This window comes from Glossina fuscipes, unplaced genomic scaffold (assembly GCF_014805625.2).
Source record: "Glossina fuscipes isolate IAEA_lab_2018 unplaced genomic scaffold, Yale_Gfus_2 133, whole genome shotgun sequence".
Lineage (NCBI taxonomy): Eukaryota > Metazoa > Arthropoda > Insecta > Diptera > Glossinidae > Glossina > Glossina fuscipes.
The window spans coordinates 1,780,377-1,806,805 of record NW_023998476.1 but is presented as its reverse complement, the minus strand read 5'-3'; the positions used below and the strand labels follow the sequence as shown (position 1 = coordinate 1,806,805).

Here is a 26,429-nt window from a genome sequence, read left to right as displayed (position 1 = left end):
TAGGTTAGTGTTCTGTATGCCTGCTATTGAATTTTTGAGCTGAAATTTTGATGAAAATTTAAAAAAAGTCGACTTAACCCTCAATGGATTTGTGGCACCTTATAAACGGTGCAGAAGTTTTACTTACGTTTAACGCTAAAACTAAAACTTCATAAGTTCAACTCATAAACCTTTTCAACTGCATTTTTCTTTAGGTCCTAATTGTTTCTTGTAAATGTGTACATGTATATCTATGTCTATGTATGACTTAGGATTTCACCATCATATACCATATACGCACTGCTTGCTAAACTCTGGAAGTAAGAAAAGCTCCACACTGCTTATGTGACTGCATCGGTCTGTTAAGCATTAAATTAGTATTGATTTTAGCGCTTTGTGTAGAAAGACGAAACTTTAACAATATGCGGCGCTGAGAGGATTAATAAAGTCTTTCAATTGCTGAAAAAGAACACGTCGTTGCAATTAATAAGTAATTACCTTTCATGATATAAACTATTTATCTCATTAAGGAAACTTTTCTCTTTCACAGTTTCAACGATATAAACAGACATTAATTGGTTACTTAATTATTTACGTTTTCTCGCAAGCGATAAAGTCCACGTTAAAGTCCAGTCTGCAAAGCGATAGTTTTATATTAATTAAATATAATATTGTGTTCGCAGTTTCGATTACAGCGTCAAACGCGCTACGACGTGTCCTTATGTCCTAATAAGCCCTAGGAGAATTTTGATTTTTAATATTAATAAAATAAGGGATAAGTTTATAATTAAAGTCCGGACAACTATTTGCGAACGACACCAAATGAATACGATAATTAAACATTTTTGTATTGTCTTTGATAGCAACATTTTCTGCATTTACGTATATACGCGCTTGTATTAGTTTGGGGAAAAAGAAATCCATTATTTTTTCGGTAGATGGCTGCACTGATAGATTTCTCGTAAAGTATCGCTCAAACAATTTCAGTTTTATGCTCGTTGGAAAGGTGACATTTCGCAGTAAAAAAAATTCTTTTGCTGTTTTTTGTTTGGTGCATTCAGTTGTGAGTTACAGCGTGTTAAATATGGAAGTGAACAAAGAGAAAATTCGGTACATTTTACAGTCTTTCTTTGACAAAGGCGAAAATGCAAGCCAGGCGGCTAAAATTGTGAATGTTGTTTATGGTTCCGATACTGTAACAGCCACTTATGTGCAATTTTGGTTTCGTAGATTGCGTTCAGGAAGTTGACAGGCATGTTAGCAATCGTAACATCGCCCAGGAGCTAAAAATCGACCATAAAACAGTTTTAAACCATTCACACAAAGCTGGATTCAAAAAGAAGCTCGATGTTTGGGTGCCACACCAATTAACAGAAAAAAACATGATGGATCGAATTTCCAAGTGCGAAGCCTTGGCCAAACGGAATGAGATAGACCCATTTCTTAAACGGATGGTGACTGGAGATGAGAAATGGATCACATACGATAACCCTGTGCGAAAACGATCGCGGTCAAAGAGCGGTGAAGCACCTCAAACGGCTAGGAAGGTTTTGCTATGCATTTGGTGGGACTGGAAGGGGATTATTTATTATGAGTTGCTTCAATATGGCCAAACGCTACATTCTGATTACTACTGTCAACAACTGGACCGTTTGAAGATAGCGATTCACCAGAAACGGCCAGAATTGGCCAACAGGAGAGGTGTCGTGTTCCACCAGGACAACGCTAGGCCACACACATCTACAGTGACTCGCCAGAAACTTTGGGAGCTTGGTTGGGAAGTTTTAATGCATCCGCCATACAGTCCGGACTTGGCACCAAGCGATTATCATCTTTTTCTTGCATTGCAAAATTTCTTTAATGATAAAAAATTGGAATCTAGGGAGGATTGTGAAAATCGACTAGTAGAGTTTTTTGCAAATAGAGACCAGGACTTCTATGAGAGAGGCATTTTGAAGTTACCTTTAAAATGGCAACAAATCATACAACAAAACGGTGCATATTTGACCGCAAATCGCACAATCCGAAGCATGTTAAATAAAGTCCTGAAGTTCATATAAAAATAATGGATTTCTTTTTCCCCACACTAATATTTTAGTTTTTTGATTTTTCATTAAAATTATTGATGAATATTTTTCCGATATGTTCTGCGTTATATGAAATCTCATCACTGCTACGATGAACTTGTTTCATGTAAACTAAAACGTAATTCTCATTATATATATTTTTTTTAAATAATTGCTTTTAATTATTTTACTTACCGATCAACTGCAATCGCCACCAAATGCAATATGGAAGCTGTGCAACATAATACATCACACGAAGTCCAAATGTCACAAAGTTCCGGTCCCAATATCCAACCCTGGCTTATCTGTATCCAATATTTATATCATTTTGTTCAATTAAAGAAAAATGCGGAAAAATAAAAACAAAAAGAAATAAAGGAGAAAATATGAAATGTTTAATTTGTCCTCATCAAACGGCAAAAATGCAAAACTTTTTAAGGCGTAATAATATCAATAAACAATATTATCGAAATTATTATCCTACATGGACGTAAAGTTTTCTGTAAAGAGCGACAAACATATCTACCAATGACAATTTTTAATTAACAGAAGTTTACAGAATATTAATTAACGTTATGAAACGAATCTGCTGTGGTAAATGTATGATGAGCTTTAAGAAGGGCGACTTTTCAAAAAGAGAAAGAAGTAAAACAATTGTAGCCGCTGTGCGCCAAAGTTTGTGTTCCCCTTCACGTGAAGCTAATAAAAACAAAAAATAACAAAAATTTTATTCACTTGGGAGAAAGGTCTTACATATCTAGAACCAAGTGAAAATTAAAAATTCTTCGATTTTTAGATGATGCTGATAAGACTTGAGACCTGCAATAAACATCCAGTTATTGAGCCATTGCATGAAAATCGCCCGTGCAAGTAGAATTAAATGGCTTTGTTTTTACGACTTTTTTTACAGCACATATAGGTCTCATAACGGTTTTGTGAAGTATTTCTGGGCTGCGGACTATATTCTTTCAGTCTTATATTTAAAATCTGTGTAAGTCTTTCGGAACCGCAGACGTCCTAACTAACGTACCACCCTCGTTGGGCAACAAAATTTAGTTTGCATAAATATATACATGTATAATATATGTATATATACATACTTACACGCAATATATGCATTCATATATATATATATATATATATATATGGTGTTGCAGTGTAAAATGTCTCTTGCAAATTTACGTTTTTATGCAATTGCTTTTAAAATTAAGTTCGTGTCACTGAATTATAATTTTTTGGATAGCATAGGTTTCATTTACAGCTGCTTGAAGGTCTGCGTATAAATTCTTTACAGGACGTACATTTATAATGTTTTAATGCTTCTACTAGTCCCGTCCCTTCGAATATTACAATCCAAATGGCTTTGCCTTCGGGAAATGTTCTGCATATGTACTCTTTTAGGAGCAAGTTAGCAATGCCTTACTCCATTGTGACAATTTTTGTGTTAATCGCTTTGTCTTAAAATGTTTAGCAGCGTAGGCAGATAAAGCACCAGGAACGTGAACTTAGTTTTACTATTTTTAGATTTTGGTTTCTTAGAAAATCGACTAGTTTTCATGCAGAGCTCTTTTCATCACATGCGAGTTTTCGCACCAGTGTATTAAAATTGTGACGCTTTTTCAGCCGCCGCACCTACAAACAAAGATGTGTAACATCTAATAATAATAAGCAAAAAAGCCTTGCAAACTATTGACTTTCTTGATCATTATAAAACCTTAAACTGACTGTTGTTGTTCCGTCCCTCTATGCACTGTTTAATGTACACTTGCTTTCATAGGAATTAAGATCAACACTTGAAATGTTACTGATTTGCTTTTTGGTTGTTGTAAGCTATTTAAAAATATATATTATGTATATATAGGTATACGTATATTTTTGTGTTTGTGTATACATATACACGTATATATATATATACTTATATGAAGTGTTACCATTAATCTTGATCAACGAAGAGTGATACGCGATAAAAGCGATAAAGTAATGCGAAATGCCAGTGTGTATAACGATTAAATTTGATGGTTTTGACGTTTCTCTGCATACAATAGCAGCCTTCCGTTTAGTATCATTCAACATTAATTGTTTTAGTTGCTTGATTTAAAGAAATTTGCTAACGAAACCAATCAAAAACTTTTAGCATCTTATAGTGACGCTGCTCCATCATATCCCAATTGACGGTTTCGACTTTAAAAAATCCTTGCCGCGTATTGTGACTGGCGATGAAAAGTGTGCCTATTGCGACAATTCCAAGCGCGAGAAGTCATTGGTTAGTAGTCCAAAAGCGTCATCCACGTTGATATCGAAGCAGAATATTCATGTCCGTAAAGTTTTTCTGTGCATGTCGTTAATTGAACAATAGCGCTCGGCCACTGGTTTCAAGAGTACACTTTTGCCGCTGCAATAAGAAGTTCTGCCGCATGGATTGGCTGGATTCGAGCGGGGTAGAAAGTCTCAGGAAGTGCGAAAATGGATCCATGAATGATGGATAATATCTTGATGAGTATATATTGTACCAGCTTTTCTCAATTAATTTTTCAAGTGAAAAAATTATCACAATTAATGCAATCACCTTTTATATAAGCTCATGTAGGTACAGATTTACGCACACATATATATGTATATAGATATATATATATAAAATAATACATTTGTGTATATATATATATATATATATATATGTCTACACTGCTATAAGCCTAACTAAGTGTATATCACATATAGGCGTAAATAACTTTCGACGCAGATCCTTGCGGTTTGCGAACAAAATTTGAATGAAGTCTGTCCTAAAAATGCATTGATAAAGGGCAGTTTTTCAACAGCAAACATCATTTTCAATCAATCGCCCAAGAAAGCTATTGTTTCATATACTGTGTGCGCGTTGGCCCCGTCGTGCTGAAAATAGACTTCGTCTATATACGCACACATATACATTTTTAATTTCAGGTTAAAAGAAGCCGGTCTACATCATTCGGTAATGCCGTCTAGTCATTGTAACTATCGAAACAGAAGCATTTTCTAAAGTTTGGCAAAAACCCGTACCAAATTGGCACTCAGTTTTGGCTAATTCGTTGAAAAAGTTACTGATTTGTTCGCGCATTTTCAGCAACTACAATAAGTTTTAGACGAATTCTAGCATTTACTTATCGAATGTCACTACAGCCACAGTTATATGTTGGCAGTGCAAAAAAAAGAGCGAAATTTATAATGACAGCCTTTCTTTAAAGACACTACACTTGTTCAGATCGTACTTTGCCGAAAAGCGCGTCATGTATGCGTCTTAAGATATTTGACTTAACCCTTTGCACTCCGTAGGCGTCGCTATTGCGCCAGTGCTATCAGTGCACTAACTCCGTAGGCGCTGTTATTGCGCCATATGCTTTCATTGCACTAACTCTGTCGGCGCCGCTTTTGCGTAGTTTGCATTCAATGACTAGCGAATTTTGAATTTTATTTTATATTAGATAGATTTGCCCTTGAGAAAACATGGAAGAAGGAGATTATTCGGAAAGTTTTGAGATCACTGAAAACGAAAGTGATAATGAAATTGATATTGAATTTTTTGTAGACAATTCAGTTCAATTCAAAAGGAGAGTTGCTTTCATCACGTATAATCCTAACAAACCTACAAAATGGGGTATAGTAATTTTTGTGCTAGCAGATTCAGAAACGGCTTACGTATACAATATACTTCCGTATTACGGCAGTAAAACTTCTGAACATCTTGTTAGACCTGATTTACCAATAAGCATAAGAATTCCGTTACATCTTTTTCAAAAAATAATAGATAAAATACCTACCGCAGAGAGATACCACCTGTACACAGACAGGTATTACACCAGCCTACCCTTAACTAAGGAATTAATGCAAATGAAATGCCACCTAACTGGTACTATTCAAACCAATAGAAAAGATGTTCCTGCTACTATAAAAAATCCAAAATTTTTAAATAGAACAACTGTTGCTAAAAGAAAAGGAAATATAACACTGTTAGCTTGGAAGGATAAAAGGGTTGTTACTTTATTGAATACCTGGAATAATACTGGAATGACATCTACCAAGAGATATATTCGATTTGGATCAGAAGTAATAGTCAGTAAACCTAACGTTGTGCTTGACTACACACATTCAAAGGGTGGTGTAAATCGGGCTGATCAATATAGATCAACTTATTGCTTCCTAAGAAAATCTCTTAAGTAATGGCGGAAGTTCATTTTTCAGATGCTCCAACGCAAAAATGTCACGGAGTTGTCGCACTTTTGAGTAAAAAAACACTGGGAGTGCAAAGGGTTAAAAATAATATAGTATGATAGTAGTAGCAGCGTTCATCTTTACCATTAAGGTTACCGGTTGCCTTGAAATGATAAACTTCATTGTGTTTATTTTGACATATGTTGTGAAGAGAGGAAAGGCTCTCTTACCTTTTGCTGTTTGCTCATCTATTTATGACTAAAATATTTTATTTATCAACTCCGTTATGGTTAAGTGCCAGTTTTATAATTGTTTAAATATAATCATTGCAAGTGGTTGTCAGTTAGTTTGTCATAATTATCTATTCTTGATTACTACGAATGTAAGGATGAATAATATAAACAAGTAAAATTGAGTTCATTAACTGAAATTTATCTGCTATTGTTATCTAAGTAAAAAATTGAAAATAATTTGTGAAATGTTTACAAATTCACATACGGTTCACATTTCAAAGGTACCACTATATAGTAATTAAGTGTCGATATTTGAAATCTGAACAATTATAAACATCTGTATGAAAATATTATGGATAGAATTAAATGCACGAAACGTGAACTGTACGTATATACATTTTCAATTTACCTATAAATAAAATACGTACATAAATATATACATATATATTTATAATATATTTACATACTACTGTGATCAAAAAGTAAGATGAATTTTGAATTTAATCTTCGCGGATGCTATGGCGTACGACCTTTATGTCGATAAGTTTGATCGCTGCAGAGTAATATGTGTTTTTGCAAACAGAAGAAAAGTCAGTTTTTCGATTTTCGTTGTGTCCGATTTTGTCGAACAAAACCTTTGCAGTAAATTTTGTTTGCGAAATAATTATTCTGGTGTGGATGTATTGAGGATATTATTGCAGACGTTTGATGATGAAAGATGTTCAAAAATGATACAAAGACTTCAAATTAGAGCGAGAACGGGTTCAACAAGAACAAGGCCCCGGACCGCTATTAACAGCTGTCGATGAAAGATACTTTAAGGAAGTCATAGGTAATGATGCCCAAAAATCATCCCTTGACGATTCATCAAATTCAACTTATTTTTTGATCTTATCTATGTGTATCACTTCGTTATTCATAAGCAAATACGCAGCTTACAGTTTTCGCATTGGGAATAAATTTCAATAAACATTCGAAGAGCAAGACAGAAATTCCCTACAAGAATGCATTTTATTTATCATATATTTGCTAACGATATACGATGACATATAAATGTTTTGTCTATGTCACTTTGCCTCAATTGGTGTAATTTGTTAAACAAATACAAGGACCGAGTGAAAGCTTAATACAACAAGAGTAGAAATAAGAACAAAAACTGCACGAATAATTCGTACTAATATCATAGGCTTAAATATCGATTGAAATTCTCTTGTGTGTAAGCTAAACGAGAATGTGAATATGAAATCATGTTTCAATGAAGGTAAATGTAGATGCAAAACATCGTTGGTATGTAAGTGTAAAGAATATTTTCAAGCAAGAACTTACCTCATATACGGCTCCTAAGGGCATTACAAGACATGCGACAAACAAATCGGCGACAGCTAAGGATGCTACCAAATAATTAGCAACATTCTGCAAATTTCTCTCCAAGATGATGGCAGCAATCACAAATACGTTGCCTGCATAAACAGGAATGCATTGTTGTTGTTTTCGTTGTTTTGTCACATGAAATATTAAAGAGAAATGAAAAGAACATGAAATGAAAGCAAAGCAAAACATATCATCTAATATGTGATTGAAAAGGGTTGTATTTTATAAATCACAAATGTAATCGTTAGTCAATTATAATCATGTGTTTTGTGTGTAAGTTTTACATCTCTGATGTGTTTGCTCGGCTTGCAGACTTTTAAATTAACCTCTGGACGCAAGCGTGTGCGCCCTTAGCCACATAAGTGAATGTTTATTTGAATCGATTTGAGCACGTCCGCCAGTTCATCTGTCCGCCTGTGCAATGTGTGCTGTACACATTCTCCTGGCCACAAAAGTGAAGCTATCTACTTCAAATTTGGCAGGAACGCCTCAATTGGACAAGACACAGCAACACACCAATACCACGTAACCTGAGAGTACCTACACTTTTTAAAAGGAATAAAAAGTTGGTTTGTTCATTACTCATAATCTATAGCAGCTAAATATTCCATGGGCGGTGGCGTAGCACCCCTACAAAAAAAAAAAAATTGGTTACGCCTATCCAATTACGTCTATTCAATACTTTTATTTGAAGTAAGCTTCAAAAACACGATAAGATTAATACATTCTTAGTCAATTTCCAATTTAGAATGGCGCTAAGCCATAAGTCCATATGTCTGTCCATGCGCCAATGTAGAATCTGTGGTGAACGGTCTCCTGTTCGCAAAAACTAAGATATCGCATAAAAATTTGCAAAAGAATTTGGTAGTGACTTTTGAAAAGGTACGCGTACCACGCTTACGCTTGTATACGACGAAAAAATTTAGTTATTTTCCTTTTTTATATTGTTTTTTAGGATAACATTGATGGGCACATAAGACTCGGTCGCGAAGGAATATAGTTTTCTTGCTTGTGTTATGTTGCAATTACTATCGTCGATAAGAAGCACAATTTGCGCTTACCGATAGAGCTGTGCTCGTGCGATAATTTTCTATGCACTTTTTATGTATGACGTTGGCTTTATGCGAATTATTTTGTGTGTGTGACTTATTTTGTCCAACTTTTTCTATGCCATGTATAGAGATAGAGCGAGAAAGCAAGACCACGTGCGTTTTGAATTACGACAAGTCGTATTGATTTACGTGTATTTTACAAAACATCTCATGTTTAAAGCCTGAGATTACACTTTTTTTTATCATGTTTTCATGCCTTATTTAACTATTCACTTTATTTAGGAAACACTTTGTCGCTACTTTGAAAAACTTTCTAAGCAAGATTCTTTTTATGTGATCCCTCTTCTCTCCAAAAAATGTAAAATGGATTGCTGCGGTTATTTATGATATTTCTGAACAACACAAAACCCGACTTAACTGTAAATTAATCCTCACACACTTTCCTAATAAGAACTATATCAACTTTATTGAATAGGCCGCACTTGTAAAGGTATTTGCGATATACGATTAAAAATATAAAAATTTTGTAAAAAGAGTAGAGAGCGGCTGCTGAATAGGTTAAGTATAATCAATGATCAGACTTCCCTCTAGAATAGCAAACTAAGTATTCTATATACACTTTTGAACATTTTTTTTATAAAGAGAGTGACATGTCCTTTGCTAATATATATTTTGATACCTTACACCCCTTGGGCTACGAAGTTTGTTCGGATGTTTATAACATCTAGAAGGACTGATGTCTATTTATGTATTCCAATTCAAATCGTAACTTTTAGGATATTTTGATGAAATACTGAACGGTCTAGATCCAAGGACTAACCAGGTGAAAAATGGGTTAGATCTGACCCGCTTTTTGGCCGCTCTCCATACAATTCCTAATTTTGGAAGATCGTTAAATCAAAAATATGTGTTTTTTAAAAGTCCTCGACAAAATCACATTTCGGCGTTCAAGGTTGATGTGAAAAATTTGGATAATGCTACTTTCTTTAAACCTCCGACAATATAACTTTTCCTACGAAAGCTGAATCTTTCTACGCCACTTTTAACGTTTCCTTCACAATTTTTTTAATGAAAGTGGGTCCATAATAGTAATTTGACATGAAAACGAGCTGGACCCAATGTGAGCTACATGGATCTGTTTCATGGACGGCATTCTCTGCACACATTCGCCTTTCGGCAAGAAAGTTTAAATTTGACTCTTTTGTGATGAAAACTGACTCACAACACGATTTGGCCTAAAAATCAAACATAGGAAATTTGCATCGCATAGGTTCATTTTTTTGACGTCATTATATACAACGGTTTTCATGAAATGTGATAGTTTAAAAAAAAATTAAATTTTCTAAATTTGGATTGCATTGGTTGATGTTTTGTTCACCCTCCAAGAGTCTAATGTAGCCCTTCACATGAAAACAGTGTGAAATTTTCAGTGTTTTATCACAAAAATGATATATTAAGCAGCATCTTGCAAGGTATTCAATGATCGAACTTGCCTAATCTAAACTTGCCTGTTTAGTTGGTAAAGTCCTTTTTTGTAGGGGTGCCGTATTCACTTTTACTGGCCTTAGCGTCATGTAGTGAAGTGGCCTATTTTTCTTCTAAATATGTCAACACACTGAAATGAATTCTTTTTAAGAAGGTTTTGAATCGCTACCGTTCAAGGATATTTTATGAGCGCCAATGTCGTTTTAGTTTTATGAATACGTGAACTAATAAACGTTTTGCTCCTAAATTATGCTTAGCAAAGGTAGAATTCTTAGACAGCGTACTTTATTTGTTTCACCTCATGTAGGCGTCTGCATGAGATGTTGTATATGCGATTTGAAGTGTTCGTAGTGTTTTTCTTTCCGTCCAAGTAGCAGAAAGTGGATGCACCAAGCGCCACGCATTTCCTTACTTTTGTTCCACCCACTTAATCGTTGCAAATATTTCGTTTTTTAATTCTCTGCGTGTTTTGGAAGCTATTGCGGGCACTTTAAAGTAAATCTTAGCTTTGACGCGTGAATATCAGGTAGACCGAATAAGTCTACTAACAATGTCAATTCTTGATGCGTTAACATCTGTTGCGGTAGTAGCAGGGGTATGTACGGTGATGATCAGGAAGATTTATAGACAGGGAGAGAGAAAAGAGAGGAACTGAATTTATATTCGTTCGATTAGGAAGTGGAAAGGTGTAGGTTGCTAAGAAAGACCACTGCTGGTAAGTTATTTTAGAGACGAGCAGTGCATTTGGAGAAGGATGAGATGCATCTTTGTTAGATATTGTAAGAATGACAATATTTACCATTCAATTCGGCGAAGCTCCCTCCCGTAGGAAGACATCAAAATATTTCTTTTATAATATCATTTGAAAGACGAGGATTAATTTAAAAGTATCGAAAGAATGTCTAAAAAGAAACTTAGGTTTCCGTTCCGTTGAAATTGGGTTCTGGAAAAAGACATAATAATTACTTTCGAGAATCTTTACTTTGCGTCCAAGCGCATCTGATGAAGAGTTATGGATTATTAATAATAATTAAAACGATTCTTTTGCTATTGTTAAAATTAATATTGCGTAGACAATTTTTGACAAAATTTATTCGATAACTGAAAACACTTGAGATGAAATTTTCAAAAACTACTTTGATGTGCTGAATACACAAACAAGTAAACTATTTAAGTTGCTTTAATTAGATTTTTTAACAGCTAGCTATTATGTATTTGCTCTTTTTCCGGATGTTGTTAAACTAATTACGTTCTTAATTGCGTAAATTGGCTATATTTTTTTTTAAGTTTTAACAAGAAATTAATGAGTAGAAAGAAACGTTTCAATAAATTCATTAAGATTTCAAAATTAACGAAGAAATTTTTTTCCTTTTTTTCCTTCTCTCAATTGACATAAGTTTTTAATTAGTAAGAAACAACTACGTTTGATGAAAGATTCTTGGATATTTATCTTTAATGGCAAATTTGTGAAATTGCAACGATATTTGCTAATTGGACGAATATTAAATCTTGGAAGTCTTAAGAGACTCCGGCAATTGCTTACGTTACACTTTAAATGTTAATGCTAGAAGTATTTTAAAACTTTCATCTTTCAAGTTTTGCCTGAGTCGCTGAGTACGCAAAGGACCTCGACTAACAATTCTATAGTCGCGAGTTCAAATCAAGTGCGGTAAAATGTTCGATAAATCCGGTAGCTTTAGATGAATACTAGTGCTTTACAACTTTACCCTTAAAATTTGTTCCACCGGCTAAATTAATTATAATAAAAATAATTTTTTTCTTGTTAGAAATTCCAGAAATTTCAATTTTTTACTGTTTAAATTGATCATGATTAGTGTACAGTATAGATTTGTCTCCAAGTTTTCAGTTTTTACATCTTAATTATTCTAACAATAAGACATTGAACAACATAGGGATGAAGATGTAAGAGACATTTATCTAAGTGAACTTATATTACATCGCCTATTGCCAAACTAAGTAAGGCCTGGTCAACAAAAAAATTTTTTACAATTTCTACATTTTGGGTGGCGCAAACCGAAGACAGAAAAGGCTATGAGATAGAGTTGTGTATTAAGTTAACAGTATTTTATTCATATTTATCAGGCCGTTAATGCGTGGTTCGCCTGGAAGAGGATACGTCATTCTCAGAATATGAGAATACCAAGACAAAAACATGTGCGGGAACGAAAATCGCTGAAATTTTGGCTAGCACTTATCACCGCCAGTATAAACATATAACACACATGCCCTAGCTTTTGCGGACGAATATTGGCGTTTTCGTGAATAGGTTGAAAACATTTTAGACAAAAAATATATGTTGTTTAAGATACCCGTCTGATTTTTCTGTTAGATAAGAGGGATAAACCCCCTTTTTCCCACGAGCTTGCTTTATATTTTCCTTTATTATTGCTTTTTCAATTTGTGCTTGAAGCTAAGCAAAGAAGATCGGGGCTTTTTGTATCTACGAGAACTCACACGGTAGTCCAATGCCTTCAAGAATCCGAATCAATCGACTTGGAACCTTAAGTTGCTCGAAGACATTTTTATTTTATAGGTTCTTGCGAACAGTCCATTTACTCAATTCTACTGCATTCATGAGTTTCTTCTTCGTTCTTTTCAAGTGAGGGAGAAAATTCATTTTTACGTCCATGCTTAAGGCAAATCAAATCTTCAGTAAAATATATAAAGGATAAATAAAATATGTAACATTTCTCAGAATCATTCACATTAGATTTTTAATTGCACTGTTTGCGAAACATACAAAAATTACTAAAATTTACATAAAGATTTACGCAAACATGTGCCATAAAAACGACGAAAAATTATCTAAATTTAATAACTATACATTGTGAATATGTAATTAAATTCTCTGCTGTAAAATGAGAATTTTAAGCTTTTAAAGTGTATAAAATAAAAATAGAATAACAGAATAAATTGTACATTTTGCGGCACTTTTCTCTTATATTCGATGTTTCTTTCCTTTACATTATATTGATTTTTTCTGCCCACATGTGTTCACATGGTCGACGAGTAAGCTTTGTCTGCTCTTGAAGTGTTCAATAATGTTTCCAGTATTTGCTAAAAGTAATAACGATGCCGAGGAGTCTATGCAATATTTATACATTTTCTCTCATAATCAACAAGTGTGCAAATAAGTGGTAAAAAGAGAAAAGCAAAATGCGGCTAAGTTTAAGTGAGAAAGTAAACAAAATAAACATCACTCGAAGATTATTGAAAGCAACTTACCCCAGCTTCAATGTACGAAAGGTTAAAGAAGATATTATCGAAATATACGTAAATATATGTTAAATATCACCAAAAAAAATAAAAAAAATAACACAAACATATATCTGCCTATTATTTTTGCAAGAAGATGTTTTTTGCCTAAACCATTTGAATATATCTATTTATAGTAAAGATGCCTAAGTTGGTACGCTCGGTCGCCTACGTATACGCACACAAAATAACCTTAATTATTTCCCGTTTAAATATTCCGCATAAAAAGAAAAATCGATTTATTTCGAACTTAAAGATATCCAATGAATGGTATTTTATTCCATTAGTTGGAGTATCAAACAGTTGCGGTTATAACAAATAATATTATTACCATTAAGGATTTTTACATTATTCTCCTACACTCGCATTGCGGCGGCGAAATTTCATATATTTAGGAGCATAGCTTCGCAATAAAGCAGCTTGGCATTCCTGATTATAGATATGTATATACATATGTACTGCTTGCAAAATAATTTATTTTCCTTTCTTCTTCGCCGTTTTCATTGTCATCCTAGAAGGTATATTAAATTTTTGTGAAATACTTGTTATAAGCAATTACATGAGGAGCCGGGCTTTGGATACAATCCAAAAAAAAAAAAAAAAAGGAATAGAGCTTAACAACAGATTTTTCTAACATAGTCTGAACGAATCAACAATTAAATATTATTAATAATTTAGGCATTATGCCAGAATATTGAATGAATGGTTGTCGGTACTTTTCTGACATGATATGAATTGCACAAACGTGAACAATGAGCGTTGAAGCATTTCACTAGCTACCTCTCCATATCGGTTTTTTTGGACATATTATTCTTCGCCTAAGCGATAAACTCTGTCTCAAACTGATACTACTTATAGTTCATAATGTCATAATGCCTGATTTATCCATCAAGCACATCTGGTCTGCTTGTACGGTAATTAAAAAATATTTGGATAATTATAAAACGATTCATTAACCTAATTTCCATAGTAATTTTTGTGCATTTTGTTATTACGTTCGCTGTAACTCTGTCCACATAAGTACGTAAATATGAAAGCGGAAATTTTGTGTAGAAAACACACGTTTATTATAGGAAAATGATCATGATCTTTTTTCCTGGTAATTGTGTATGTATTCGTCTTTCGCGACATATTCACCCAGTCGGTTTTTTCACGGCGTACAAATTAAAGCATTGCTTAACAAATGCGTGCAACAATGATGCAATCTGCAGGCTTCGAAGGAACGAAGGACTCGAGCCCAATGAATAAGTCGCATCGGTTGGCACTGAGTGCTTTTAACGTCTCTTGAAATGGTCTAGAAATATGGATGGATAGATGGATGATATAAAAAATTGCTATTGTGTTGTCTTTTTTGTGCAGTTCTCGTCGTTCTTTGAACAGCGAAACGTTTAGATTGGTCAATTGTTGTTAAGAACGTTTGGTGTTAACCGGACTCACCACCTCCTTCTAGTTGATAAACCAAACAGAGAGCACTCTTTTTGTCAAAGCGCTCCAGTCTCGCAGTTGATATGAGTGGTACGCCTACCCGTGAATTTTTGCCCCTAGGATCCATCTTTCACCGGCAACTAGTATTACGGTAAGTACAAAAAGAACTTCATTTTGTGTCTGAAAAACTGTTATCGGCGTGTACCTTCTTTTTTGATACAAAATTCGATATGTTCGTTGTTAGTACAAACTATGTTGTTGTACGGAACTTGCATTGTTATGAGTTGAACATCATTGTCAAAAATCAACAATAGGAATTTAGGTCCGTGGCGGGGTACGACAATAAATATATTGACATCCATCCATATACAGCCATCTGCGGACAAATTCCGTTTTCAGATTTACATAGCTGATCTTATATTATTGCAATGTTAATACATTGTCGTGCGATTACATTACATAAGATATGTAGCTAAGCAAATTATATTCGGCTGCAACCGAATTTTTTATACTCACTATCGTTGTTCTGAATGGACTAAAAAAAAAAAAGAAGTAAATTTTCATACTCTATAACGTTGGATGGGCGCGGCTGATTTTTTCTATTTATAGAATAAGTATGACATGTTATATGATGTACGTGTTGCTCTTTACGAGTAAAAAACGAAAAACACGGAAAGCAAAGCTGTTCACACTTCTGGTTGCCTATGTTTAGCACATATACTACACATTTGCGCAGGTGGAGTCATTGCGTAGTACATAATATGTGTTCGTATATATTTCATATGTTATCTCTCTAAGGTATTTTAAGGCTTTCTATATATTTTTAGAAACTGTTGTATGTACCATACATCATAAGTTGCTTTATCACATTTAAGAGCTGACATAAAAAACGCTATCCTAAAATGCTTATCAAATTGTGGTCATCATTAAGAAGAATGGGAAAAATTGTGAACTTTTAATAATAGTGGATACGAAGACTATAGAAAGATTTTGTTCGATGTCTATGTGTAGTGCGGCAAACTCGATTAGATAAAAATCGGTTTGTTCTTATAGACAAATTAGAGTAAACTGATCTATCACCTAAGGTGGTAGCTATTGAAAAGCGTTTATTTTTTTACCAATATGTGCGTAGTGCGATTCAAAAGCAACAACAATTTTCGGTATCATGGACAATTTCTTATACGTCGAGCTGACCGTTTTACGCTCATTGCGCGACCTATTTCTTATATCTCCAATTAATACATCTAATCAATTTTTTGTTTACGTGGGACAATGTTCTGGGTTTTCCTGGGCTTTGTTCGTCTTTAGAAATTAAATAAACAACACTTCCGTTAGACTTACGTTAAGCAGACTTACTTATTACTTATCGTAGAGTTTGCATGAAATCGTATCCTGAAAAGGCATCCTTCTAAAGGCAGACTCCAGTGCGTGCATTGCATTGAAAATTTTGAAATAATATAAAATGTATGATCATGCTATGCGAAAAGAACCAATTTATGAAGCGTACAAACGGTTCCTGAACCGTGGTAAGATCCACTGTCAAAGACAATGCGAGTTCTTGACAATCTAGCACTGAAGAAAATTTATGGAAATGAAAGAAATTGAGGTGCACGGTAGAAGGACATGTAGGCTGAACTAAAAAAATTATTGCAGTTTTTAAGACTTAAGTATGGTAAAAGGCAATAATCAATAGCAATATATGGACGAAATCACATACGAGTTTTACCTTTGTTAATGCTCAACATCGCACAAAGATTGCGGAATGTGAAGTGACTGAATTTGCGCTACGCTTTCGATAGCTTATAAAATGGAAATTTCAAACTGTGATGTGCGCTGTGTTGCTATGTCGTGATCTCACATTAATCTTGCAAGAAGCGTACGCTTACATAACCTGTTATGCCGGACGATTGTCGTATTTCCGATGATGCATATTTACTTTACCTTCGCTATGCACTCACTTAAAGCGAAGAAAAATAGGTAAATAGTAGTCACTTAAATGTTCCCCATTTTCTTTACATCATGTTCCTCTACCCACCACTGTAAGGTGGGAGTATACGCATTTTGGTCTTTTCCATAATGTATGTAACACCCAAAAGGAAGCTTCAGAGACTATAAAGTATATATATTCTTGATTAGCGTGAAATTCTGAATCGATTTAGCCATGTCTGTCCGTCTGTATGCTTGTGTGGCGTGTATTGTTGGGACTCTCCATTTAAAAGTTTCTCCACGCAAGTTGATATTGGAAATGGGCCAAATTGGGCAGAGCGGAAGCGCGCAGTGAAGCGTAAACTGAACGCAACTCTATTTTATCTAACAAAAATTTTTCGATTTTTACGCGTTACTCGGAAATTATAAAAGTTAGAAGACTGAAATTTTCCATATTTACTTTACGAAGCACATTTTTGCAGGTAAGTGCAAAAATAGAAAATATTCGCAATGTTCACACGATTATTTCTAATGTTATAGTTAAATTTTATTATTTCACCCTTTCGAGGTTTTATGCTTATATATCATAAGGCAAACAAGATGGAATACTTAAAACTATTTTATACACTCCTCAAATGAAGATATATTATCTGTATAAAAATGGGTTAATTCTAAAATAAATATGGTAGACACCGCGATTACTTTTTTCTTAATAACACAAGCAATATGAGTGTCAAATAAAAGAATTTGGAGAGTAGAATGCGAAAAGTATAGTGGTGGGGTGTGTGAGATTCGGCTCCTGTTGAATGTAATTTTCTTGTTTTTACTAGATTTAAAAATTTTTTTCTAACAGGGATAATAAATGAATTTTGGAATTAAATAAAAAAAAAAAAAAAACTCCTTTGCAAACATATATATGGGTTACATTGAGGATAAAAAAAATATATTAAATCTATAGAATTTAAAGAATGATTATAACGCATAAACGAAAGGGAAATCAAATCTTCCACCCAATGAAAATAGGTTGCTTCTGTTATCCTTACCGTCACTGGAAAAACGTAGATTTGTTCTTGGGGTTTCCCTCGTAATCAAAATAATAAATGGTACAATTGACTCGCCTTCATTACTTCGTGAGATAAGCTTTAATGTCCCTAACCGCTTCTCTAGGCACTTTATCTTGATAAAGCTAAGTCAATGCAAATATAATTACGAACCGCTCAGAGTTGTTTACAAGAAACTAAATGACGTCTATCATTTATTCTCATTAACGGACTCTTCAAAGTCCATTAAAGCAAAATTGCTTAATACACGCGATTTACCTATATCGTACTTGAACTAACTTTTAACCTTAAAAAGTTATTATGAGTCGAAAGTTAATTGTTGTTAACTATTATCGGTTGCCAAGCTTATGCATGTTTGCGATGGCTTGGGGGTTCACTTGCAATTTGGTTCTGTACCGGTTGTGGGTGTGGCTCTATGTTAAGCTCTACTAAGTTTTAATATTAATTAATTTAAGATTTACTTTAAAAGTCAATTGAAGTCGACTGCCATAATGTTTTAGTTGAGTTTCTTGTATAAGTGGAATAAATAAATAAACAAATAAATAAAAAATAAAAAATTCTAGCTCAATTACATTACAACAACCTCCCCAAACCTTTAGCCGGTGTGTTTAGAAAAGTCACTAATCTCTTGTGCCTGTAGACCATGAGATACAAAAGGTGTGATTTTTCACATTCTCGAAATGGCGAACGCATAGAACAATTTTGACTAAAAACTTTGAATGCACTTGAATCCCGATCAGCGAATATGTGGAATACGGTGAATGTATCTACCTACTAATGTTTTACTTTTTGCTTCTTCATATATTAACATTATGAGATTTGTTTGCTCACAGTTCAAATTAGACGCGCAATTTAAAATGACACCACTGGTTAATAAATCCGACTATTTCGAAGTATTTAGCATTAAAGAAGTACATGCCTTATACCCGCCTTATTAATAAAATTGTTGCAACTGTTTGTATATACAATACAGTGGTCAATAAGTTCCGGGACTGAAGCGAGAGTCGACTCATTTTTGACATGGTCTCCTTTAAAAGTGGTACAATTGGTCCAATGCTTTTCTCCTATGCCTCTTTTTTACAATAACTTTGTTAAAACCCTCAAAATGGGCTGCAGCGTTCAACGTGAATGGATGGAAATTTTTTCTTTTGAAATTTGAAAGTAGGGAATAATCGCTGGGAGCCATCGAAACAGAGCAATATGATTACCGCAACAATTCAAACGTCAACTTCTGCAATTCTATCAATATTCCAAGCTCCATTCATTGAAAGTGGAGTAGATCAGAACACTTATTCGACCTACCCCCAGATAACGCCTAACAATAAAAAGCCGTTATATGAACACAAGAAAGAAATTTATATTCATTCGCAGGCGAAACTTTTATACCCATCGCCGTTATTTAAAAGAAATGTAAAAGAATTAAATATCAATACTCTATAATATAGACTGGGCGTGGATGACTTTTTTCAGCTTTAGTATGATAAAAGTGCAGATTTTTATGGCTGGCTTAGGGTCGCTTATGAGTAAATACAGAAGGAAAAATACAGAAAGAAAAAATGTTCCCACTTTTTGTTGCATTGTGGGCGTGTTTTTTGACCGGTTCGGATCACTTTCAAATTCTTTTGTAAATCTGTGGGCGGTAATCTGTGGGCGTGAGAGATTTGTTTCCGCGACGAGGAGATTGTTTCCAAAAGACAAACTGACAGACAGGCATACTTAAGTCGGTTCAGTATTTGATATTGTTCGAGGATATATACCTCGTAGAGTATCTGAAGCTTGCTTCTCGGCGTTGCAACGTTTACAATCCTTCTTTTAATGCATTTATTTTTAATTTATTGTTAATCAAATTTTAACATTACTCCATAAGTATCCGGTCTGACAAGCATATATCACAGACCCATATGTTTTCCGGACAGTAGCAGCCTTCAAACAAAATGGGTCAAAATTTAATGACATTCTGACCACTAATTTTCAAGTTTCACAAGTAATTATAATGGTTTTCAAGCATGATTTTTGTTTGATCACGCACACGATTGCATAAAGTCACATTTTTTCTTTTTATCTGGATCAGGACGTATAGTTAATTTATCTCGCAAAGGTGTTCAATTATTGACTTATCAGCACGCACTCAATGACTTAAAATTTCACGTGTGTGACTTACGTAATTTTGACCGCTCGCCAGTTTTGGCAAGAAATTTCGAAACTTGATTGATTGCAGTTTTCGACGTGAACAACGAAGGTTAGAAAGACGGTAAGATAAGTTCCACGACCTAAATCCGGAATGACAGTGAATTATCATAGAGTTGAGGCAACGTTAAAGGCGTTCGGTGAATTTTTATTTTTCAATAATGAACGTAAGTATAACGCATAAATGGTTCAGCAATATGAACTTGTCAATGTCAAGTAAGTAAAGCTCTTCGCAAAGCTAAAAAAGAGAGTGGAGAATAACGAAAAATTGTATGCGAGCCGTCTAAACGTACAACTACGAGCGCAAAAGTATTAAATGAAAAACCCTGGCTGGCAGTTTGTACCCATTTCTAAATGCATATGTTGGGTGTGCGTGCACGTCGTATATATGATGAAGTATATTATGATGCTTTGAGTTGTAAGCACGATAGCATGTCTTTCTCGCTGGGAAATGCACGAACGTATGTACGTACTTTCACTTGTACGTATATAGAGTCTTCATAGGTTTAATAAAGCGAAATGATAATTTTGATATACGTGTACGTAGCAGAGAAAATGAACTACTAGAGCTGAATGGCGTTGTTTAACTGTTTTGAATCACTTACCGATGATTGTAATGAGAATCATTAAACCGAGTATTACAGATGTGGCAGCCATTCTAATGAGCTCACTTAGATCTTCCGTTGTGGTTACATTACCTGTGCCATTATTTTCTGCAGTTAGGACGCTACCATTTGCAAACAGCGTGTTGTTTAGAATAGTATCATTAACGAGTAGCGATCCCAAACCGACAGTCAATCCGCTAAACATGTCATCACCGTTTATTAGAGAATCAGAGTTAATGGTATTGGAATTAATGTTATTGCTGCTGCCCATTAGGTTATTTGTGGCAGTGACTGAGGCAGCAGTTAAACGTGTTGTATTCGTTATACTGTCTTTGACTTCATTATAAAAGTCTTTCGATTTCGAGGTAATCAACGCCGATGAGATGATATATGTGTTGGGACTTTGATCATTAGCTATGTATATGTAATCTAAGGCATCTAAAAAGCAATAAAGTAGAAAAAGAAAGTAATTATGTATATATATATATATATATATATATATTCAAATATCATTCTGTTTGCCCTGTTCTTTTGCACACAAGACCGTTTACCTACCATCAAAAGTAGTTTTATGTGCCATATTATATGGTTCCGTTTCCTTTTAACGAGGACTTCAATTTCCGTTTTCTTTATTTCTTATAAAAATTATCTGTAAGGTTGCCGAGGAGAAAGCGTTGTGGTTGAAATACAAGTGCTTTTAGAAGGAGAAGATAGCAAAGATTTAGCTCACGCAACATGGCAGTTATAAATGAAGCTCGTGTGATGTTAACGGAAATCGCACAATTGCGATTACACGTGTATTGCGTCGTTGTATGTAATGAAACGACGCTGCCAATCTATCAGGGCTTCGCGTGAAGATAGTTGCGTCAATTAGGATCTACGATTTCAATGCGTTTTGCTGAGTAAGCGTAGAACGTTGCTTACTGTTTCTATCTCTCCCTTCCTCCTAACGAACTCACTCTGTCTCTTTCACTCACTCCCTTTTTCACTTCTTCAAAAATTAATGTTGATTTCCTATGTTTCAATGCCTTCTGATTGATTTTCCTTTTGCACTGGAAAATCGCTTTAATCTCGTCTAAGTTATTGTTATCGAGTTCTCAGCTACAATTCTCTTCCTCGTTGCTGTTATTGCTGCTGTTTGTGCTGCTGCTAACTTGGCTACTACTGCCTCCATCTCTTTAAAGATTTCAAGAGTTCTGCTTATCTTTTAACTTGAAATGTACGCAAATCTGGATGTTCGTGTACGGTTTTACAAGGGGCCTACCTGCCCCGCATATATATGATTTGATTAAAGCATCTGCAAATGTATGAAAAAAGTTGGAAAATCTAATTAGTTGCTGCGATGAGGTTATCGACTATTTTGAAATAATTTTGTACATAAATAGAAGAACAAGAATTTTGTACATAGTAGAAATAAAAATGATTACATATCATTTTGAAGATTTTTATACATTCTTTGAAAGAATTGCTTTTATTTCATTCTTGCTATTTATCGTATTATGAAATGGTATTATTTTTAGAATATAGTTTGAATTTGAATTTTTTTAATTTCAAACACTAATTTAAAACAAGTAATCCGCCTGAGTAGCCGAAGGCGAGGAATCTGGACTAGCAAGCCAATGGTCGTGGGTTCGAATCTCAAGTGCGGTTGACTTTTTAATGAAAGCCGATAGCCTTAGATGCTAGCGCTTTTAAGAGTTTAGTTTTAGAATTTATTTCTCTGGCTAAACTAATAATAATAATAATAATAATAAAACAAGTATTTGCGAAATAGAAACCGAATTCCAAATATAAGCCGCTGACAACAAGTGCTGACATAAGCTAGGAGAAAACTCGTAGATGCTTTGCATCGGTCTGTCCGTCTGATGTCTGCCCATGTAAACTCCTGTCCAAGCTACAGGTCACAATTTGTAAGATATTTTGATCAAATTGTATATATAGAAATATGTTTTGAATCGAGGATGAACACTATTGAAACGTTCCGAATTGGATCACTTTTTCGACGACTTCGTATGTCACATCTTATTTTGAAAAGTGGTTTAATGAACAATTGCGTTACATGAAGTGGTATACGGTTGTCCCTTCGCAATGCTTTTACTTGGTTTATATAAATTTAAAATTTGCTTTTTTTTCAATGATCTTAGGAGAAACAATTCTGGCACATAATTTCGTTACTTTTCTTTTGTCTTCTATGGGCGCAGGACAAAACTTTCCTTTTAAGATCTTATTATGCATTCTTTTTTAATTATGTACGAGAAGATTAAGAACAAGATTGATTTCAGTTAATTTTGTTATCAAGCTTGTCACCTGTAATCGGTAATAATTGTCGAACATTTATTTAGGCTGTCATCAATTCACTTGCATTGCCCGCAATCATATTGCTTTGGTATCTTTGGTTTAGGTGTTGCTCTTTGAATTTGTGGGAGAGGAAATTTGCAAGTGTGGTAATATGCTATGATATTCACATCTTGCTTTATATTAAAAGTAAGAGTGTTGTTGTTTTTAATAAAAAAGAACGTGGGAAAAGAATATTTCGACTTTTTAAGTAGGGAATTGCAAGTACGGGAGTAGGCGATTTTATTATTATCTTTTGGAAATAATTGTGTTGAAATTTGATTGGAATATATTCTGGGAAGATATGAATGATGAGGTGAACAAAGTGGAAAGATGATTCTTGGCGATTTGATGGTGGTCACTACCGTAGCTTTGATGCGGTAGCAGAGTTTACGAAAGATCATGAAGAGCTAAATAACGACCAGCGTTATAACTGACAATGCTATGTTTAGACACTTTAATTATGTTTTATTAAACATAATTACGTAAACATGAATATTCGAAAGAGAGACGAAATCTTTACGGAAACGATGAGTAAAAGCGAATGTGTGTATAGTCACATAGTAAGGAGCTTAACACTTCATTGCCTTAGATGTAATTTCATGCATGATAAATTATGCTGACAAAACGGTACGTAATTTATTAAAGGTTAGACCGAATCCAAATTGAAATTATTGTTAGTGTTGCAGCTGCGTTTGCGTTCATCCGACAGTTGACCCGAGTATAGAAACTTTTGAAAGTAGTGAACTTATTTCGTCTACGTATTTTACATTTAAGATGAAGTCCGTGTTTGTTTAAATAACTCCCTATATAAGGGAAATAATCTATTTGCAGTAAAGAAAACCTACCTGCGGTTCCTACACACTTTTACATCCTTAAAAATTAACTGTTAGGCGGGATTCATGATTCGAAAATGTCCTTTTCGAAAATGAAATTGCTATTAATTTCATTGGAAAATGCTAGAGAAACATTATTAGCGATTTTTTGTGGGATGAATTAGATGATTTTCACTTGGACGATATGAGGTTTCAACAAAATGGTTTAACATGCAATGCGTCCAATGACACAATCAATTTAGTGAGAACAAAATTGTAGGAGCAATTAGTCTTGACAAACGCTAATGCAAGTTTGCAGTGCGAACTGCATTAGACTTTTCCCTCGAATCGAATTTTTATACAGATTCAGGCCATTTACATAAAGTCATTTTTGCATAAAAAGATGGCATGAACTTGTGTTTTTATAAATACATACATACAGTATGTTTTTTATAAATAACATATTAATATAAGTTTGTTTAAAGTTTAAAAACTCTGAAATTGCTTCACCAATTGCTTTGAAATTTTATTACAACATTCAAAATGGGCTGGTTTTTCAAGTATCCGGTCCATATTAAAATTGTAGTGCACCCTTGATTTTGTTACTTAAATGCATTTGTAAGGCGATAAACCGTAAGAGATATTAATAAATTTGTTATTATAGCAAAGGCGAAGCAAAGCCGATCTTTATAATAATGCGATGCTTATATAAGATATGTTCGATCTTTTTTTCCTTTTCATGCTCTCTGTAAGCTGAACGTAGCCAAATGCAGTTAACCTAAAAAAAAAAATTTGATATATTAAACCGCTTTGTTTTTATTGCACATTTAAAATATTAACATAAAGCGATAAACTGTTTTGAAACATGTCACTATTATTCCCCTATCGCTATCTATCATATAAAAGACTAGCGTTCATGATCGTTTCTACAAGGTGTGTTGTATAGACAACAGACCTACATGATCGGCACTTAGGTCAGGAGGAGGGAAACAACTGAATGTATAACGCATATTCATATCACCTTTTTGTAGCCTTCTTTAAGCAAGAAATACTTTAAGTTGAAATAATTTCCTATCGTTTACAACAAGTGATAAGCAGTGCCGTTCGATTGATTTTTTTTATTATTTGTATTACGGGATATTACAATAACTGCTTATGCTAGCGATAAAACACATTGCCGTTAAACAAATATTACGTGCTTTAAAAATAGTTAACAAAAGTTGAACTCTTACCAAAGAATGTAGTGAGAACTCGAGGAATTACTCTAACGTGCGGTAATTAAAAAAAAAAAAAAAAAAAAAAAAAAAGAATGAAAAAAATGAAAGCATTCACACCTTTTTTACAGGATTTATATAGTTTTCTACACTTTATTTATGCTTCGGTTCCTTTTTATTGCAATTTGTTTTTGCCAGTATTACTAACATTCTTATGAACACCGACGTGTACTCGTAGGCATTTAAAAATTCGCGCCCTAGTCATAGTTTCGTGCATTTCATGCACCTTTTAAACCTTTATGTAAAGCAAGGCGCAAATAACGCATATGTATATGAAAACCTATACAATGTACTCATTATGTAATCGGTGAATCAAAGTATGTACCAGTGCATAAAACCTAATAAATTCACTTAAATGAGTTGAACTTTATGTTAATGTCAACAATATAAACTTAAAAATAGATGCATGCATAAATTTCTTTATATTTATGTAAATATGTGGTTATGTAAACACACACGTTACTTGTGTGTGTGCGATTCAGTATAATAGTAACCTTGCACCTCGTATGCCGCGTATTGTTAAATATATATGCATGTCAGCGACGTTTCAATTTAATACGAACGCTTAACTATGGTAATGCAAGGATTTTTTTGCTTCACAGCTTATGGAATTCGCAAAATTTTCAAAGGATGCACGCTTTTGCGTTAAGTGTCAGTTTTTCTGCTTCTGGTATTTCTCTAATGTTGGGCAGCAGCTATTATTATAGCAAGGATTACATTTTCGTTTGAATGATTATTGCTTCTGTTACAGTAGTGAAGTATTTATTTCAAAGGTCTTAAGGTGCCCCATTATCATATATGTAATTAACCATAACAGATAATGTATTGCACGAGCCAAACATCTCTAATATACGGATGCCTGAGTCAAGTTATTTAAGTTTTATAGTTTTCTTCCCGTCCTTCCCGTGAAAGAAGGATAACTGAAACCAGTTTTATGTACACTTTTTAATAGCCGTTATAAATCAAAAATTTATAGGATCTGTCTTTAAATGCCCACTTCATTAAAGGGCAGATGCGCAACACGGCAAATAAAGCTTTGACGCTCTTATTCTAGTTTAAACAATTGAAAGTACGATAGTTGGCCAAGGCAGATCCTTACATTCCCTACATCACTTCGTTACATCATCAACTACCGTGGTGAACTTCATTTACTTG

At 34.1% G+C, this 26,429-nt stretch overlaps 1 protein-coding gene across 5 annotated transcripts in view; it reads right to left on the bottom strand.

The window, feature by feature from the left end:
- LOC119640916 (5-hydroxytryptamine receptor) overlaps positions 1–26,429 on the bottom strand; it is a 176,335-nt gene that overhangs the window by 55,192 nt on the left and 94,714 nt on the right. For 4 of the 5 annotated variants that reach the window (XM_038039258.1, XM_038039262.1, XM_038039260.1 and 1 more), the window contains 4 exons: positions 21,407–22,148; positions 20,852–21,289; positions 7,790–7,923; positions 2,241–2,350 (listed from right to left, as the gene is read on the bottom strand). In XM_038039258.1, coding sequence (XP_037895186.1) covers positions 2,241–2,350; positions 7,790–7,923; positions 20,852–21,289; positions 21,407–21,431 — 707 coding nt within the window. In that variant the 5' untranslated portion in view covers positions 21,432–22,148. The remainder of the gene's footprint in view (positions 1–2,240; positions 2,351–7,789; positions 7,924–20,851; positions 21,290–21,406; positions 22,149–26,429) is intronic. The other variant, XM_038039263.1, reaches the window with a different exon arrangement.